General features: G+C 33.9%; 1 protein-coding gene across 12 annotated transcripts in view; it reads left to right on the forward strand.

Annotated features, from left to right (window-relative positions):
- The window catches only part of NEDD4L (NEDD4 like E3 ubiquitin protein ligase), a 453149-nt gene that overhangs the window by 327585 nt on the left and 106206 nt on the right, over nucleotides 1-19358 (forward strand). For all 12 annotated transcript variants that reach the window (XM_074279441.1, XM_074279439.1, XM_074279442.1 and 9 more), the window contains one exon: nucleotides 15181-15231. In XM_074279441.1, coding sequence (XP_074135542.1) covers nucleotides 15181-15231 — 51 coding nt within the window. The remainder of the gene's footprint in view (nucleotides 1-15180; nucleotides 15232-19358) is intronic.

Genomic DNA, 19358 nt, shown 5'->3' on the forward strand with positions numbered 1-19358 from the left:
AGTTAGGGTGGAGGAGTTAAAAGTGTATTTTAGTCTTAAATAATTGTTTCCCTGTTTCCCTAAGGAAACTATACTAAATACCAATGCACCATTTCACACAATACTAGCAGTTAAACACCTGGAAGTTTTCTCCATAACTAATTAAATTTTGGGCCAGTAGCATAATCATTTGCTTTCTTTCTTATAAAATCTGATTTTTCTAGGTGGTTGCCATATATGAGAGAGAGAGAGACAGAGAGACAGAAAGAGAATAAGAATGAGAATGTTTTAGGAGGTGTAGATTTAGCACCTTCTGTTGGCATTTATGCATGTGCCTTTACAAGTGCTGCAGATTTGCTTAGACAGTTTGTTGAAGTGGATGGCTTGTTTGTTGTTATAAACAATTATATATACTTATAAATAATGCTAGTGCTTCCTGCCTGTTGATTTTTCCAGTTTATTCTATATATCTCACTTGTACATAGTTGTTTTCTTGTTTATCTCTTTTACCTTTGATTATGAGTTCCTTGAGAATATAGATTTTGTATGATAGGTACTTGATAAATGCTTCTTGACTTTGTCTCAGTAAGAAATAATGTCTTCAGAATAAAACTTACTGTGTTGGTCATAGTTTTCCTTTTTTTTTTTTTTTTTTTTTTTTTACTGAGATTAAAAACCACAAATAAAAACAAAAATCTAACCGAAAGGACTGTGAAAAAAATAAGTCAGTATATAAGAAGTATTCATATTTTTATGAAGAAAGAGTTGGACTTTTCTCTTTCAGCATCATAATTTTTTTATGTTTGCTATTTTCTGGCAAAAGTATATGCACATAGGCGAGTACTTTGATGTCTCACTTTCTCCCTTTTCTCCCTTTCTCTGTTTCTCTCTTTCTCAAATGCCGTTTTGCAATTTTATTAAGATAACTTTCAATAATGGGGTTGTGAAATCATTTGTTGGGAAAGCTGGAGGTCCCAGGTGGTGAGAAATCGTGTTATGTAATACATAGTGTTCATCAGATCCGTTGAGTTTTTCTCTTTTGAAATCCCAGCAGTTCTACCTTATGAAGAGATTCACCTGCACAACGGTCAGATGGGGCAGTGGTGAAATCCTTCCTTGCTTTTGTTGCTGAGAATAAAGCTCACTTTATACTTGTCTTAAGGAATGAAATGGAATTTGAAGAGGCAGTTAGTTCATCTTGCTAGTGAGGCAACTCTGCTGGACAATAAGCTGTAAAAGGTTAGCTATGGTTTCCAAAGTTTTAGAAGTTACATGAGCTATTTGTTATTGAAGTAGTGAAGGCAATGCTTTTCAAATCATTCAAAAAATGTGGCCTATTTCAATGTCTTTACCTAAGTGATACCTGCTGCCTGAATACAGTGCTGTATTATTCAATGGCTAAAGTTACATGTCATAGATACCACAATGGAAAAGGATAATTTCCATTTCCCAGACTTTGATTCAGTGTCAGTAATATAATTATTTTTGCTATTAGTTTGAGTGACAAATAACAGTATGTATTTTATTCAAATTTTTACTCTCTGGCCTTGTCATTTTCTAGTGGTATTTAGATTCAGCTTTTTATTTTTTATCTTTGTTTTTCTGAAATAACATGATTTTTTTATCTCTAAAAATTCTTCCTTATTGCTTTGGTTACTTGATGATTTTATGATTTCATCAGCAGGTTACTCTTTCCACTGATATAGCTCAGAACTCTTCCACGACCTGGTACACGATCTTTGAGAGTTACTATAGATAAAAAAAAAACCCCAGCTTGATCTAGATTTAATTAAGCTGGTCTACACATGCTAGGTACTTTGCTGTTACCCATAACTTTCCAGCTTGGTAGTACATACCATAAGCTACTGGCACAGTCCCTATTGTCATACTTTGTTGGCAGAGGTGCAGTATCACAGAGTATGAAACAAAATCTTTTTTGAACTTCTTTGAATGCCATGAGTCTCATGATGAGACTTAAGAATATGACTTGAATGGAGATTGGGTCTGTACCCATTGGTAATTAATGAACAGGCTACAGTGGGTACTGAATTGATGGCAAATAACTTTGTAATCCCAGGATTAAACTCCTGTTTATAGTTGTCGGTGCTTACTGATTTCTCAGAGGAAAAATATAAGCAATCAAATAAATTAGAGAAAGTTGTGTTGTGTTGTTCCTTATAACACAGACATGAATGACTTGATTGGATATTTTATACATTTAGCATTGCAAATCTTTTCTGTTGTTATTGTTTTACCTATATCTGTATCTTCTCTTAACACATGATCATCATCCAGTTTTTTACTTCCTGCCTTCCTTTAGTTAACTAATGATTGCATGTGATTATAGTATCATAGATTCATCTGTCATTTTTGTGAATCAGTCCTGGCTGTCTGGTGAAGCCTATGGACTAATTCCTTTTCTGAATAATATTTTAAGTAATTGAAGGAATTTCAATTAAAGGTTAGTGAAAATATAATGTATATAATATACATCAACCTCCTGAAATCTATCCAATCTATCTCAAGAGGTTAAGAACTCTTTTTTTTTTTCTTTTTTTTTTTTTTTTTCTTCTAATCCTAGAAATTTCTGAGCAGGTACCCATTTACTTAGAGAGAATTTTCTTAATTAGGAATTACATATTAGAATGTAAATCCAGATCTAGTTCTCCCTAACCCCACCAAAAACAAAAAACACAGCTATACATGCATGTGTGTGTGTGCGTGTGCGTGTATGTGTGCATACATTGATTCTACAGATTTGTTTGCTATATTGTTTAAGAGTAGTTAAATTGCTTTTTCACAAAATCACCCACAAAATATAATTTTATAACTTGGCCATTGTTACCATCATCACAGGGCTGGCTTTTCTCCATTTCTTTCTTGAACCCTGTAGGTTTCTTTTCAAAGAGATAGACATTACTGTAGAATAGAATTCTTGCATATAGTTTCACAGGGTTGGTGAATGCTTAAATAATAAATATTTTTTATTTTACCTTCTCTTATGTTTCTTCTTACAAAAAGGGTAAAGTGGAGTTTTATGTCAGTTAATATATAAATTTAATGACTTGGGTTTTAAATATTCAGTTGCATGAGTCTTTGTCATGTTGGAACTAACCAGCTTAACTGGTGAATGTTTTCAGCATTGCGGATGGCGCAACAAGTGATAACTGAGGCAGGAAATTGGCAGCATTTTACCACCTTAAAAATAGCTACCAGAAATGTCAGGACTTTGTGGATAAGAGGTTAAATTAATTCAGTGTTTATAGGTTCTAGAGGTTAACATGATGCCTCATTTAAATAGATTCATGATGGAAACTGACTCCATTAATCTGAATGAGTTGTGTTTGGCCAACTCCCTGATGTGATTTTAATACGGTTAATAAAGTACTTCCAGGTATTGAAAGTAATCTTTCAATCTTCTGAAAAAATAGTTGGTGACACTTTCCCAAATACCAAGTTCAAATGCCAGAATTGCTGGCACTAATTAACCAGAGAACATTAGAATATTCTCCACTGTTGTTTTTGCTAGGGATCTTTTATCTCTGTCTTTCCTGTCCATTCTCCCACGTACAATAGTATGGGAGAACGGACATTTTCTCTGATATAGCAAACTATTCATACTTCCCTTATCGATTTAAAGTTACATACATTTTTGTAAAGAAAAATAGTTTTTGAAGGATGGATATTAGATAGTACAGTGGACAGAGTGCCAGATCTGGACTGAGGAAGATCTGAGTTCAAATTTGGACTCAGTCACTTATTAGCTTGTGACCATAGGCAGGTCATTTAGCCCTATTTGCCCTCAGTTTCTGGATCTATAAAATGAGCTTAAAAAGGAAAAGGCATACCACTCTAGTATATTTGCCACAAAAATCCTCAAAAGAATTCATAAAGACTTGCATATAATTGAAATAATCTAACAACAGCAGTCAATCAAATAGTCAGCTAGATGGCACAGTGGGTAAAGTTCTGGGCCTGGAGTCAGGAAAGACTGAAGGCAAATCTAGTCTCTGACACTCTGGGAAAGTCACTTAACTCATTGGACTGAGTTTCCTCATCAGTTAAATGAGTTAAAGAAGAAAATGGCAACCTGCTCCAGTATCTCTACCAAGAAAACACCAAAGGGGGTCAAGAAAAATCAGGCACAACTGACAATAATCAGTCAACTGGACTCAATTCCAAAACCTCTTGATGTAATTCAAAATAAAATTCATCTTGAGATGCAATGGGTTTAACATTAGCTATATGACCCTAAGCAAGTCATTTAATGTATGTCCTTTAGACAACTTAAGAAAGTCTTGTAATCATGCTGAGAATTTTGTTGAAACTTTGGAAGGAAATATTGTAAAATGATGTTTTCTGTTGTTGAACATTTATTAAGGGAATGAAGGTTGTTGTGCCCATTCAGACGCTTTTGACACAAATATTTTGCAGTGGGTATGAGTGCAGTAGTTTTGGCAACAACGAACTGTTTTGAAACATGAATCTTTCAACCCACTCCATTCCCCCACTCACTTGTAAAGCACCTGTTTAGGGCAGCTGGTATTGTCCATTTCTCCTATACACGATCAACTATTGACACTGAGTAACTTAGTCGCCTCAGTTAATTTTGTAAACAGTTTTATTTTAATTATGCAAGAATTGTCCTTAATGCAATAAAAAAAAAAGAATTTTCTGTTTTTAATTTTAGTAGTAAAACTATTTTTTCATGATCTACTTTAGAAATTCTTAAAAACTAGAATGCAGTTTTTTGTAGAATGTAAAAATATAAGCACTCCAGTGTTATTGCTTTAGTAACTAAAGCAATAACTTCAAGGAATTTTATGAACTTGATTTTGTTTTCAAATCAGAATAATATACCAAAGAATAAAATTGGAGTTTGTTTTCAAAATAATATAGCCAAATATGTGTGGTGTAAAGTTTTAGCTGTCACATGAGACTGAGAGGAATATGTGTTTCATGTGTCATACAGCAATTGGAAATCCAAAAACCAAAAAGGAGTGAGTCTCAAATTGTTCTGAAACCCAGTTTTCTTTGCCAGGAATGGGACAGGGATTTGCATTCATGGACATATATGTTTATCTTTGTTTCCATGTAAAGGTTAAACTTGGTCTGATCAGCCACTTGGACACACTGTACCTTGACCTTATGTCATTTTGGTCTTCTGAGCACAAAGGACAACAAATAACCAACTAAACTTCAGTTAAGTTTAGATTCTAGATAAGTGAGTCAGAGAAGCATTCAAATTTTTGGTTAGGGTAATAAGGAGGGTTAGAACTGGATTGTCCTCTCTTTGTCCATAATAAGGATTATTATTGTTTTCTTTCTTTCATCAATAATTATAGTTTTTAAACGGTCTTTCTAATGCAAAAACATAATTTATACTTTCCACTGAGCTTAGTTTAGTTTTATTCTCCTTTATATGGGATATGAATCAGCATACCTCATGTAGCTTTAATAATAATAACAATAGTAGCATTTATATAGTATTCTGATTTGTAAAGTACTTTACAGATACTATTTCATTTTATCCCCACAACAGCTTTGGGAGCTAGATGCTATTATTATCTCTATTTTTCAACTAAGAAAACAGAAACCGGAATAGGTTAGGTCCAGTGTCACACAAATAATATCTGTGGCTGGATTTGGACTCAGAACTTCCTGACTCAGGGTATTAAGAACTTAAAAAAAGAAGATTCACACCCAGGAAATCAGCATTTTCAGAGATTTGAACAGATTCTTCCTTGAACAGACTTCCTCCTTTCAAAAATTAAAGTTTATAAGTATCTCACTATAACATTTCCCTTTAGAGAATAATTCAGTGTAAATTGTATCCAAATTGCTTCTATCCAATGCAATTTTTATATTTTCTGCAGTTATCTTAAATGGAATTTCATTTTATGTGGTTTTCTAAGTCATCATATGGTCTACCAAGAATAATAGATTTGTTTCCTTATTGCGTATTCTTATTCCTTCAGTTTTTGTTCTTGTCCTATTGCTATAGCTGGCATTTTTAGTAAAATATTGAATAGTAGTAGTGATAGTAAACATCTTTGCTTCATTCCTGATTTTATTGTGAAGGCTTCTAGTTTATCCCAATTATAATGTTTACTCTTAGTTTTAGATAGAAGCCACCTCTGTGGAACAGTTAGAGATATCAAAGACACTGCATCCCTTGCCATTGTTAGTTATTTTGATTCCTGGTCTTGCCACTGGGACTTTGAAAACTCTGGAAGAAGAGAGAGAGTCTGACCACTTGGAAAATTGAATTCACACACAAGTCAAGACATGACCACATGATGTCATTGGTCTTCAAAAACAACTAGTAATGATATGAACTCCTGTAAGACACCTACAACTTTAACCCCAATTTTAGTTTTAGGGTTCCAATGGAATTACTTGTTTGAGAAACGTGTTTTGCAACTCTTTTCGTTTATAATAGGTAAGGATTAATTTTTGTAGTAATAAGTTAAGACATAGATAATAAAGTATCATAAAAATAACAAGTCCAATTATAGATGATTCATTTTAGTAATCTGCACATAACAACTAACTAACAGCAATAATAATAATGATAGAAGTACATGTTCCGAATCCAGCCATTCTGGAGAGCAATCTGGAATTATGCCCAAAAAGTTATCAAACTGTGCATACCCTTTGACCCAGCAGCGCTACTACTGGGATTATATCCCAAAGAAATACTAAAGAGCGGAAAGAGACATATATGTGCCAAAATGTTTGTGGCAGCTCTTTTTGTTGTAGCTAGAAACTGGAAGATGAATGGATGTCCATCAGTTGGAGAATGGTTGGGTAAATTGTGGTATATGAAAGTTATGGAATATTATTGCTCAGTAAGAAATGACCAGCAGGAGGAATACAGAGAGGGTTGGAGAGACTTAAATCAACTGATGCTGAGTGAAATGAGCAGAACCAGAAGATCACTGTATACTTCAACAACGATACTGTATGAGGATGTATTCTGATGGAAGTGGAAATCTTCAACATAAAGAAGATCCAACTCACTTCCAGTTGATCAATGATGGACAGAGGTAGATACACCCAGAGAAGAAACACTGGGAGGGGAATGTAAATTGTTAGCACTAATATCTGTCTGCCCAGGTTGCATGTACCTTCGGATTCTAATGTTTATTGTGCAACAAGAAAATGATATTCACACACATGTATTGTACTTAGACTATATTGTAACACATGTAAAATGTATGGTATTGCCTGTCGTCGGGGGGAGGGAATAAGGGAGGGGGGGTAATTTGGAAAAATGAATACAAGGGATAATATTATAAAATATATATATATATATATATAATAAAAAAAATTAAAAAAAAAAAAAAAAAAAAGAAGTACATGTTCCACTCAAAGGTTTTTGTTTTTGTTTTTTTCTCCACACTATTCTGTCATATTGTTCTTGTGGCACCACATAATTCCTCTTCTTCTCCATGTCCCTATATTGATTGCAAATTACATAGAAACATCCAGTTTTACTAAATGTGGGAACTGATTTATTTTGAGAGGAGATAGGACAGAGAATAGAATTATTATCTGCATTCCATAAAGATTTTATGGGACTACAACTATTTAAGATTCTAGTTTGAGATTAGGCAATTGTTCAACTGAGTGCCTCCACATCCTAAGACATTCAGCCACTCTGGAAGATACAAAGATGCAGAGGTGTCATTCCTTAACCTCAGTGAGTTTTCATATTGTTGAATTAAATAATAGAAAAGAACAACCCCAAATGAATGATTTAGAAATTGAGAATATGGAGAGATTTTTGTAATGTCAGGGGAAACAAGAACTTGCACTGAGCCTTTAAAAAGAGAAGATTTAAATAGATGGAAGAAAGAAAGAAGAAAATTAATCTAGACAAGTTCAAATTATGGGCAAAAGTTGAAGGGGCATAAAAGTATAAAGTTTGAATACATAGAGAATGCTAAATCCTATTTCTGTAGTACTCCAAGGTTCACATAGTATTTTACTTAAGTGTAATTTTTTTTTTTTCTCTTTTTTCTCCACTGCCTACAAGTAATGCTCAGGCTCTTTAGTCCATTTAAATAAGATAATCCTGACTTAATTTTGCCAGTTCCTCAACTGATCATCTTAATCTCTGTTCCCTTTAATTGCCAATCTCATACTTGGAAGTAATTTTTGTGAATTTTCTCTGGTTTCATCTCCCACTTATTTCTCAATTCCCCACACTCCTACTTTTCATCTCCTATTTTCTTGAAATTTTCCTCTCTGTGGTTGATAAAGATTACTTAATTGCTAAATCTGAAATCCTTTTCTCAGTCTTCATCTTCCTTGACCTACTTTTACTGTCGTCTTTTCCTCAGTAAATTTTCCTTCCTTAGCTTCTATGACCCTGCTTCTCTCTTTTATCTCTCTTCTGGATGCTCATCCATCTCGGATCCTCTAACTGTTTTTCTCTGAAGGCTCTGTCCTATGTTCTCCTTTCTCCTCTTTTTACCCCAATTCTTCTTGAAGTCATCTTCTTCCATTTAGCTAGTTAGTCTGCCTATACAGCTGATTCCCGAATCTTTATCTTGAGCTTCTCCATCAATTCTGCTAGCTGCTTGCTAGAAATCAATAATTCAGTGTCATCTGCATCTCAATCTGTTTATCCAAATACCATGCTGATGGGGACATCGTGACACTTCTATTCACCCATTTTTGTAAATTTAATCATCTTTGCTTTATTCATCTTTTACTCCCTCAAAGCTCATAGCCATTCATTTAGCAAGTGCTTTCAATTCTTTGGAAGAATACTTCTGTATCTATTCTTCTTTCTGCTATATCACTATAATTCTTTTTTTTTCTGATTATAACTATTCTCTTTTTTTAATTTTTTTATTAATTTTATAATTATAACATTTTCTTTGACAGTACATATTCATAGGTAATTTTTTTTTTACAACATTATCCGTTGTACTCCCTTCTGTTCCAAATTTTTCCCCTCCTTCCCTCCACCCCCTCCCCTAGATGGCAGACATTCCCATACATATTAAATATCTTATAGTATATCCTAGGTACAATATATATGTGCAGAACCGAATTTTGTTGTTGTTGTTGCAAAGGAAGAATTGTATTCGGAAGCTAAAAATAATTTGGGAAGAAAAACAAAACAAAACAAAACAGTGCTCACAGTTTATACTCATTTCCCAGTGTTCCTTTTCTGGATGTAGCTGATTCTGTCCATCATCAATCAATTGGAATTGGATTAGCTCTTCTCTTTGTTGAAGTGTATAATGATCTCCTGGTTCTGCTCGTTTCACTTAGCATCAGTTGATATAAGTCTCTCCAAGCCTCTCTGTATTCCTCCTGTTGGTCATTTCTTACAGAACAATAATATTCCATAACCTTCATATACCATAATTTACCCAACCATTCTCCAATTGATGGACATCCATTCATTTTCCAGTTTCTAGCCACTATGAAAAGGGCTGCCACAAACATTTTGGCACATACAGTTCCCTTTCCCTTCTTTAGTATTTCCTTGGGATATAAGCCCAGTGGTAGCACTGCTGCATCAAAGGGTATGCACATTTTGATAACATTTTGGGCATAATTCCAGATTGCTCTCCAGAATGGTTGGATTCTTTCACAACTCCACCAGCAATGCATCAGTGTCCCAGTTTTCCCACATCCCCTCCAACATTCATCATTATTTGTTCCTGTCATCTTAGCCAATCTGACAGGTGTGTAATGATATCTCAGAGTTGTCTTAATTGGCATTTCTCTGATCAATAGTGATTTAGAACACTCTTTCATATGAGTGGAAATAGTTTCAATTTCATCATCTGAAAATTGTCTGTTCATATCCTTTGACCATTTATCAATTGAAGAATGGCTTGATTTCTTATAAATTAAAGTCAATTCTCTGTGTATTTTGGAGATGAGGCCTTTATCAGAACCTTTAACTGTAAAAATGTTTTCCCAATTTGTTACTTCCCTTCTAATCTTGTTTGCATTAGTTTTGTTTGTGCAGAAACTTTTAAATTTGGTATCAAAATGTTCTATTTTGTGATCAATAATGGTCTCTAGTTCTTCCTTGGACACAAACTCCTTCCTCCTCCACAAGTCTGAGAGGTAAACCATCCCATGTTCCTCCAATTTATTTATGATTTCGTTCTTTATGCTTAAATCTTGGACCCATTTTGATCTTACCTTAGTATGTGGTGTTAAATGTGGATCCATGCCTAGTTTCTGCCATACTAATTTCCAGTTTTCCCAGCAGTTTTTGTCAAATAATGAATTCTTATCCCCAAAGTTGGGATGTTTGGGTTTGTCAAACACTAGATTGCTTTTTTTATTCACTATCTTGCCCTGCATCACTATAATTCTTGGCTGTTGCAGCATCTTCTTAATTTTTCTCTCATTTTCTAGTGTTTTCCTTTTCCAACCTATACTTACACAACTTTTGAATAATCTTCCTAAAGTATAGGTCCAAATTTGCTTCTCACTTTCAAAAAGTCTTTAGTAACTTCCTGTTGCCTTTAAAACACAACTATACATCCTGGAATTTCAAGCTCTTAACAGTTTGGCTCTAGGCTACCTTCCTGACTCTGTCACATAACTCTACTTTGTGTATGGTAAGACTTAATTAAACCGAGTACTTACTTTTCCTTAGGTAATTTGTTGTCTACTTCCCTTCCCTATTCACTTCCTATACACACTATTGTTATCTCCATATGTAATTTCTTCCTCCTTACTTTTACCTCTCACACTCCCCAGATTAGTTCAAGTTCAGTTTTTGTATCCTCCTTTTAGCCTTTTGTGATTTCCTGTGTTCTTGTGCTATCTCCTTTCTCAGATTACCTTGTATTTACTTTTTCATGTGCATGTTGCAGCCACCTCTCCAAGTGGCTCGATAATTAAGACAGTTTTATTTTCATTTTTTAAAAATCTATTTTTGATGGAAGTTTTATGATGAACATAATTATTAATAAAATAGGTAAATATACAAATATTGAAATTGCATATTCAGTTTAAGTGCAGGTTCAGGACTTTGACCTTATTCTTTTAACACATTTTCAAGGCTCTCAATGGTATGACCCCAAAGTCTATCTTTTTAGTCTTACCTTTCATTACTATTCTTACATAAACTTCCTTCTCCTGCCAAAATAATCCATAGCATGAGAGTAATATTACCTATGTTATCTTCCTGATCCATTTCAATAAACATTTCTTAAGTAATTACTAGGAACAAAACTCTAAAGCAGGTGTTGGGATAAGTGCAAAAATATTTATTTTGCTGATAGCAAGGTACAGGAAAACCAGTTTTGAGCCTATTGCCTGAGAGACAGTGGAAATTTAGCCAGACATGCCTCTTTTTTCACAGGGAGGCAGGGACAGTTAAACATAAAAAGCTAGAAAGCTATGAATATAGTCTCCCCTAATCCCAACCTATAACTAAAGGATAGATGTAGATTATAGATATAGATCTATCAGTCCATGTGTGTCTTATCTTGCTTACTAATGGTTGTTTTATTTAAAATGTATCTAGCTATTAAAAAGATACTGAGTATTAGTGTATTTGAATAAAAGACTACAGCTACTTTTGCCTGAATACAAAATAATGTTACCATTAACTACTGTTTCCTTTGGATATCCCATATAATCCTGGGCCTGAAACATATAGTTTTTGCCTTTCTCTGATGCCAGGTTTAGAGGGGTTTTTTCACAACTTCAATATTGTTTAAAGAAGTGAATTGGATTTTCAAATGCCATGATTATTCATGTGAGACTTTTTTTAGACCATTGCCTTATATTTCTATGTATTTGTTAACCAACTAATCTCCTTAAAAAAAAAAAAATAAGGCTAATGGGATCTAGAAGCCAAAACTTTTAAAACGTACATTTGTTATCTTTAGATCTCAAACTTGGAAGGATCACTCAGACTCATTGCTCAGTCTTCACGGCTGTGTAGTTTTCAAAGCTTCCTTTGCTATGTAGTTCTTGAATGAGAGGCATGTCAATGTCTTGGCAAATGTGGCAGTGACTGGTCTAAATGGGTCCCCTGGAAAAGCTAACCTCATGCTTATTTCAAGTGTCATGCTTTGTTAAATAGTATTTCTTCCCATTCTGGGAAGTGTTATTTAAGTGCTGATTGTCTCAAAAGACATCCATCATTTTAATGTATCCTAAAGAAGTTGAAAGAGAGAGGGAGGCACAGTGGATAGGCAGTATGTATATAACTTTGATTCATTTATGTGGATTAATACTTCCCTAAAGAATGATTATATATTCTAGAGTGGAGTTTTTGTGTGTCAAATGAAAATATTCTCAAGCCCTCTTATTGGGAAAATAAATTGATACTAATCTTGAACAATGGCACATTACTCACACTCTAGGCTATCATGGAAAGACCTCAGAACTTGAAAGCAAAAGACTTGTTACTTAGTTCCCAAATTTATTGCTTGCTAGCTGTATAATCTTGAAAAATTTGCTTAGTTTCTCTGGTGCTCAGTTTCCCCCTCTGTAAAACTGAGACCACAATGTGATTGTTGCCCACTTCCATAAGACTGAGCATCAAATGAGATTACATCAGAGTTCTATGTAAATTTATACATCAGAGTTCTATGTAAATTTAATCTGCTGGTGTTAATTTTCATATTGTGATTACCAAATATATTAGAGTTGTCCTACATCTCTTTAGGAAAGATGATCAGTAAGATATAGGCAATGTCTCTTATTTTATCATAAAGTACAGCATTCATCTTAGTTGTGGCTAGTAAATCTAATGAAATAAAGGAAATTAAATTTAAAATCTCTTCAAAAGGAATTAAAATGAGTTAGTTCTCCCCCCCTCACACAGGCACACATTGTAAAATCGATAACATCAAGTTTTTATCATCCTTTAGGCATTTTTTAAAAGATAAGCAACTTTGTTTCCATAGCTTCAACTGGTTGATAAGAACAAAATGCATGTTCCTGTTCTTTAACCTAGAGCAAATTTTCTTTAAAATCGCCTCCCTTCCCCTTGGCTTCCTTTTTTTTTTTTTTTCCTTGTTTTTAATGAGTAAAAATCAGTGTAAGTCAACAGATCATTTGATGGAAAGTCTTTCCAGCATATATTGAAAAAAAAAATCTTTATATTCTCTAAGTTAGAAATCTTCAAAGTTGAAGCATTATTTATTGGGTCAACAAAAGTCCTGGACCAGAGACTTGGGAGACCTGAGTCCTGGTTTTAAATTTCCCTAGATTGAAGTCTCATTTTGATACGTGCCAACTGTGTGTCCATAACAAAATCATAGAGCATCTCTAGGCCTCAGTTTCTATATATTTTAAATCAGTCAAAGAAAGATCTGCATTTTGTGATGGATATGGAGAGTCTATATATGTGTATAGAAAAGGAATGGACCCATAATTTCATGAGCAATTCTAGATGTGGAAACATTGATTCAGATCAGTAACTGTTCTGTAGCATTTAGAAGCAGAGTCTCTGGGTGCATTTACAGGGTCACTTTAGACTTGCTCAGAGTCACATGCTGATAGTGTCAGACAGTACTTGGACTGAAATTTCATGATTCTAAGACCAGCTTTCTATTCACATACTATGCTCTCCTAAAATTAAAGTGAATTAAAAGTAATTTAATGTTAAGGATATTTTTAGTTCTTTCAGACTAATGAAGATAACGGCAAATTAAAAAAAAATTTAAGTCACTAATTTGAACAGCAAGGATTGCTCCTATTTAATTTGTGCTGTTGAGCAGCTGGCATGATTTTTATAAAACACATCATAGAAAAATCCCTATGATTTCAGAGTGATATTGTAAGATTTGAAAAATATGTAACTAAAACATACATGTATGTATCACATAACTAGTATTTGTAATGGGCAGGGCTTGAACACAGGTCTTTATGGCTCTGCTATCAGTGTTCTATCCAGATGAGACTTCCTACACACACACACGAAATTATGTAATTAATATATCATAAATTTGGATTATTTTATGTTACATCACATTATAGTATGGTACTGTACTTCCTTCTAGACAATACAAGTAAAGTATATTGCTCAACTATACAAGTCAGTGATTCCTAAGCCAATTTTGTAGAGGATTTTTCCTTACTTACCTATATATCTCTATTGGTCTGAAGCTGTAGTTATAAGGATCCTAAAATATTCTTAAAATTATCAGGATATAATTTAGGATTAAATTATATATGTATATAACTTATATACACTGTCTAATAGGGGGTATAGTATTGAGGGGAGAAAGTGAGTTTCAGAGTCATAAAAACTTTGCTCTAACTCCTGCTTCGAGAACATTATAGTTGGGTGTCTGTGAACAAATTATGTGCCTCAGACAGATTGTAACTTACAGATAACTTATAGATTGTAACTTACAGAGCAATTGCCCATCTTGATAAGTAGAGGGAGTTTTCATTCTTGGATTTCCTCATGCCCTTCGTGTGTGTGTGTGTGGGGGGGGTATCTGTCTTTCTCTTATTTGCTCTTGTTTGCTTTTCTTCTCTCTTCTATATGAAGTATAATATGGAATGATGGTATGGGCAGGGAGAAAAATGTGGAAAAAATCAAGCAAGTACCCCTAGAAAGTATAGAAATTATAACTTAAGAACCTAAAGGTCTAAGAAGAATAGCAGTTGGATAAGAATTTTAGATCTTTGAGAAAGATAATGTTGTGTGGTGTAATGGCTGCTCTAGAAGTTATGTTGGAATAAAATAGACTTTAATTCTGTTTAACTTCTCAGTCCCTTGCAAGGTTATAGTTAAAGAGAAAGATGTTGTTGGTAGCAGAGAAAGCCTTCAGGAATGGGACTTCCTTCACCTATACAAATGAAATCATGGGTCCAGCTGCAAAACAAATATTTTAAGCTTTTTTAACCATATCTCTACCCAATTTAAAGTAATCTTGAATTGGCTTATTCCATTTAAATCACTGCCATCCCTAGGGTTTATTGGCATATTATGTGGTGAGAAATGAAATTTCAAAAGTTTGGAAATCAATTTTAAATGTGCCTTAGTATTGTTGGAATATTTGTATTCATTTCTATTTGCAACTTACCACCTGCTCTATAGCAGTTCAGGTGCATCTGATTTTTATTCTCCCTCCTTCTCTCTCTTCCTTTTAAAAAATAAGCTTCTTTCAGAATGTTGGAATATTGCTATTTCATTGATATACGACTTTCAAACTCAGTAATCTTTCTCTGCTTTATTAACAGACAAGAGACGACTTCCTTGGACAAGTAGACGTTCCTCTTAGTCATCTCCCGGTAAGGAAGTTTTAAATTACCTATATTTTATGTGATGGAAAATAATTTTTAACTTATGCCCTTTGATAAGTGTCTGAATTTTAGGAAAATATTTGTTATACTTTAGGGAAGAATAGAAGATAGGATGAAAGAATCAAAGTATTACTCCCATTTTAGAAAGAAAGAGAAATCTCAGCTTCAAATTGAAGGTTAGCTTATCAATATCAATTACTCCCAAAATCCTAATTTTTTTTTTTTTTACACTTTTCTGTATTTCTAGCCAGGTTGTTATATATCCCAGCTCTTTGCTCTTTATTATTGTCCCATTTTTCAATAACTTTTCCCTTGATTACGAAGAAACTGGGGGTGAGGAGAAAATAAATTACATGCCTTTACCCAAACTGTTCAGAAAGTATATATCTCATTTTTCTTTCTCTTGAGATTTGTTTCTGAAATCAGTGCCTTTCTGTTTTATGGAGGCATTTTCCAGCTAGCACAGTGCTATAGAAAGCACTACTCCTAACCAGATTAAGAAGTAAAGCAGATGATTCTTTTAGCTTCTGGATGGTGGTCAGGAACATTACCCATATGTTCTGTAAGAGAGAGTACAGGAAGATCTTGATAGAAAGAGATGACATCTCGAATTCTAGTTTCCTTTTTCAGTCCCATTCTCTAATCTACCTGCAACACAAAATGATAATTGTATTTAAAAGTGTAATATAGAACCAAAAAAAGGTCATTGCTTTGGGGAGGTGATGATTGTTATCTTTCAGCATCACCACCTACCTATCATCTTCATTAGACATTTTCAATATTTGCTGTGACAAGTAGGTATAGATGGAATAGATTTTCCACTAATGAAATAGTTTTAAAACAGCTAATGATTTAGGTTCTGGATTAACTTGAAACTGTTCTTAGCAGACTGAACATGCAGGATAGCCACTACCAATGAAGGCTTCTAAAATATCAGAAGGGAATCTGATAGCAAAAACTCTATTAAGAGTCTCCATTAAGAAAGGAAGGTCAAATATTTGTTTCTTTCCAAGCAGCACAGCTTATATAAAAAATCTGAAGCTCTCAAGTGCAAGTACTCAAGGGGCACCTGTGCTTTTATATGTGTGTGTGTGTTGTTTTTTTTAATATAGATACAAACTTCTGAGTATAGATACACTTCTGAGTAATGGCTATAAAACGAGATTCCTATAAGAAAAATATCTCATTACTTTAAAGGCCTAATTTGTGTGTGTTTTAATATATAGTATTGATAACTTTGAGACTACAATGTGACACATAAATTTAACGGGCCAAAATATCTATGGGTTCATTGATTTGTTAACAGAGAACTTATTCCTCTCTTTTCCCCAAAAAAATTGCTGGCCATATTTCATTATGATTGGTTTCCTTTATAATCCTATGTATTTCATTTTCTATATTTATTAATATTATTCTGAGAAATGTTTTATCAGACTGCTATATATTTTAGGAATACACCAGAAAAGTTAAGAATTCCCACTTTAAAAGATCAATGATTCTAACAGTGTGGATACTTCTTTCTCCCAATACTGGTGGCAGAATTTCCATGCCTTTGGCTTAGATAATGTTCTTTAGTGAATTGTTATTTCTTAAAACAAAACAAAACAAAACAAAAAAAAAAACCCTATGGGGCAGCTAGATGGTATAATGGATTTTATAATGGACTCTACAGCACTTAACCCCAATTGCTTCACACCCTTCTCCCCTCCTCCCCCCCAAAAAAGTCCTCTGTTTAGGCTGGTTCTTGAAGGACAGGCCTCTTCAAATCCTCTATTTTTCTCCATTTTACCCCACAAAATTTGTCCCATTGTTCTGGCCATAATGAAATATCAGAATGAGACAAATGGAGGATTTTATAAAAGAAACAAAATCTCTTTGTTGTGGATTACTTCACAGTAAGAGTAATGTAATAAAATTATTCCAGGTATTCTTTTTTTTTTTTTTTCCTTCCCATTGCCAACATACTAGTGCTATGTAGCTGTGTAGATTGTTCATGGATTTAGTTGGGGGTGTTTAGCAGTCTTAATCAGCATTTTTTTATTTTTTAAATTTTTGCCCAGGGTCATATAGCTAGGAAGTGTTAAGGGTCTAAAACCTGATTTGAACTCAGGTTCTCCTGACTTAAGGGCTGGTGCTCTAACCACTTCGCCACCTAGCTGCCCCTTAATCAGCATTTATTGTCTCTATGGAACAATGCTATAGGTGCTGGGAATACAAAGACAAAAGCAAAAAAAAAAAAATCCTGGCCTTCCCTCAAGGACCTTAAATTCTTAATTGAAAAGACAACATGTACATAAGTAAGTATGTACAAGATATATACAAATCAAATTCAGATGCCCTTATAGAAGGATGCCTTAAAAGAAAGATTTTTAGCCTGCTAGAGAATCTGTTAATTTTTTTTTTTTTTGGTATTTTGATAACTATTTCAATATAATTGATAAAGTTTTATGTTTTCAGAACAAAATGTACGGTTTTAAGTCATTTCCCTTTCACAAATAATAATCAAGTAGTTTATTTTCCTCTCCCCTGATCAGACACCAAAATAATCTCTCATTAGAAATTCTAGTAGTCCATTGGCAAAGTTGGTTCTATGTATCAACATTTGTTGTGTAATATACTATATTGTCATTCTTCATAATGAAACTTTTAAGCTGAACCATATTTACAATTATAAATTCACTAGGCCAAAGAAGCTTTTCAGAAATACAAGTGGGTCAAGGCATTCCCAGGTCTTAATGTATTCACTTGGGAGCAGATTCTTAAGGAAAGAATGCTGAGTAGTAAGCCCTTTGGTATCTCTGCAGTGGGTTGCATGGGATCTTCGTTAGCCTCCAATCCAAATCCCTGAGGACCTGGGACTAATTAGATACTCTGCTAGCTTTCACATACTATGACCTGAGATTCCATTCTGGCATTCCACCACCAGTAGATGAAAATGAATTGGAATCTGAAGTGTTATCTATATATGATCTGAATTCAGGTGATCTGGATGGGGGTGGGAAAGACTCACTCACATAGAAATTTACTATAAACCGCAGTAACACAGAACTGAAATGGAAGGTGATTATTTTTTTTTTTTATCAAGAAACTAATTTATTAATAAATTTAACACATTAGAATTTTCAAGTGTTAGCAAGAGCAGAGGATAGATTTAGAGTTCTAAGGGATCTGAGCAGTCACATGGTCCAACCTCCTTTTACAGGGATATTCTAGAGTGGTTAGGGGACTTGTTCAAGGCCATGAAGGTCATAAATATCAGAACCACAATCCTGAAGGAGATCCTCTATGCAAACATTCAATTTTTTTTCTGCTTTACTAAGCTGTCTTCTCTCATTGAAATCCTATTATACAAGAAATAGATCCCATCTTTTTCCTAATTTTACTTTCCCTCAAGTTCACATTTTTTTAGTTATGGATGATTTATTTGTTGAAAGATATACAGAAGCTATGACTTTATACAGAAAAATCTTAACCACTTAGATCATGTAAAAATAAGAAATATAAATTAAAATTTATTTTTATAAAACTTGGTCATTTCTTTTCTATCCCTATGAGATAGCTTCATTAAAACATCTTTTCTTTGGAGGTTGGGAGTTGTTAGTAATGAGGTTTCCTATTAGTATATTTTGTTTCTCATAAGAGTACAAAGTGTAGCAGAAAGAATTGATCTTAATTGAACCACTTAGTTTAAAAAATGAAATTGTATGTAGGGGAGGTAGAATAGAAAGTAGAAACTGGAAAGTGGGCATTGATAACAAACAATAAACAAAAAAGAGAGTACTAGACCAGTAGTCTGGGCTCTGACACTAGCTTTGCTTGCTGTGTGTTATGTCCAAGACTCCCAAACATACTCCAAGGTTGATGAGGCCTCAGAGTCTCGATTGCTATATCAGAAATACAAACTCTTGGCTGTCTGAAAAGGTCTTTTTGCCAGAAAGCTAACCCCTCCAGCTAGTAGTTACCAAGCACAGCCACTGTACACAAGACAGATGCCCACAGAGACGGAAATAAACACAGCATGTTAGACTTAGATACAATGACTAAAGTATAGTAGATTTGTTGCCAAGTGCAGTTTTGAATTGTAGTGGGCAGCCTCAGTCTAACACCTTCTTAAG

The sequence above is a fragment of the Sminthopsis crassicaudata genome, chromosome 1, assembly GCF_048593235.1.
Source record: "Sminthopsis crassicaudata isolate SCR6 chromosome 1, ASM4859323v1, whole genome shotgun sequence".
NCBI lineage: Eukaryota > Metazoa > Chordata > Mammalia > Dasyuromorphia > Dasyuridae > Sminthopsis > Sminthopsis crassicaudata.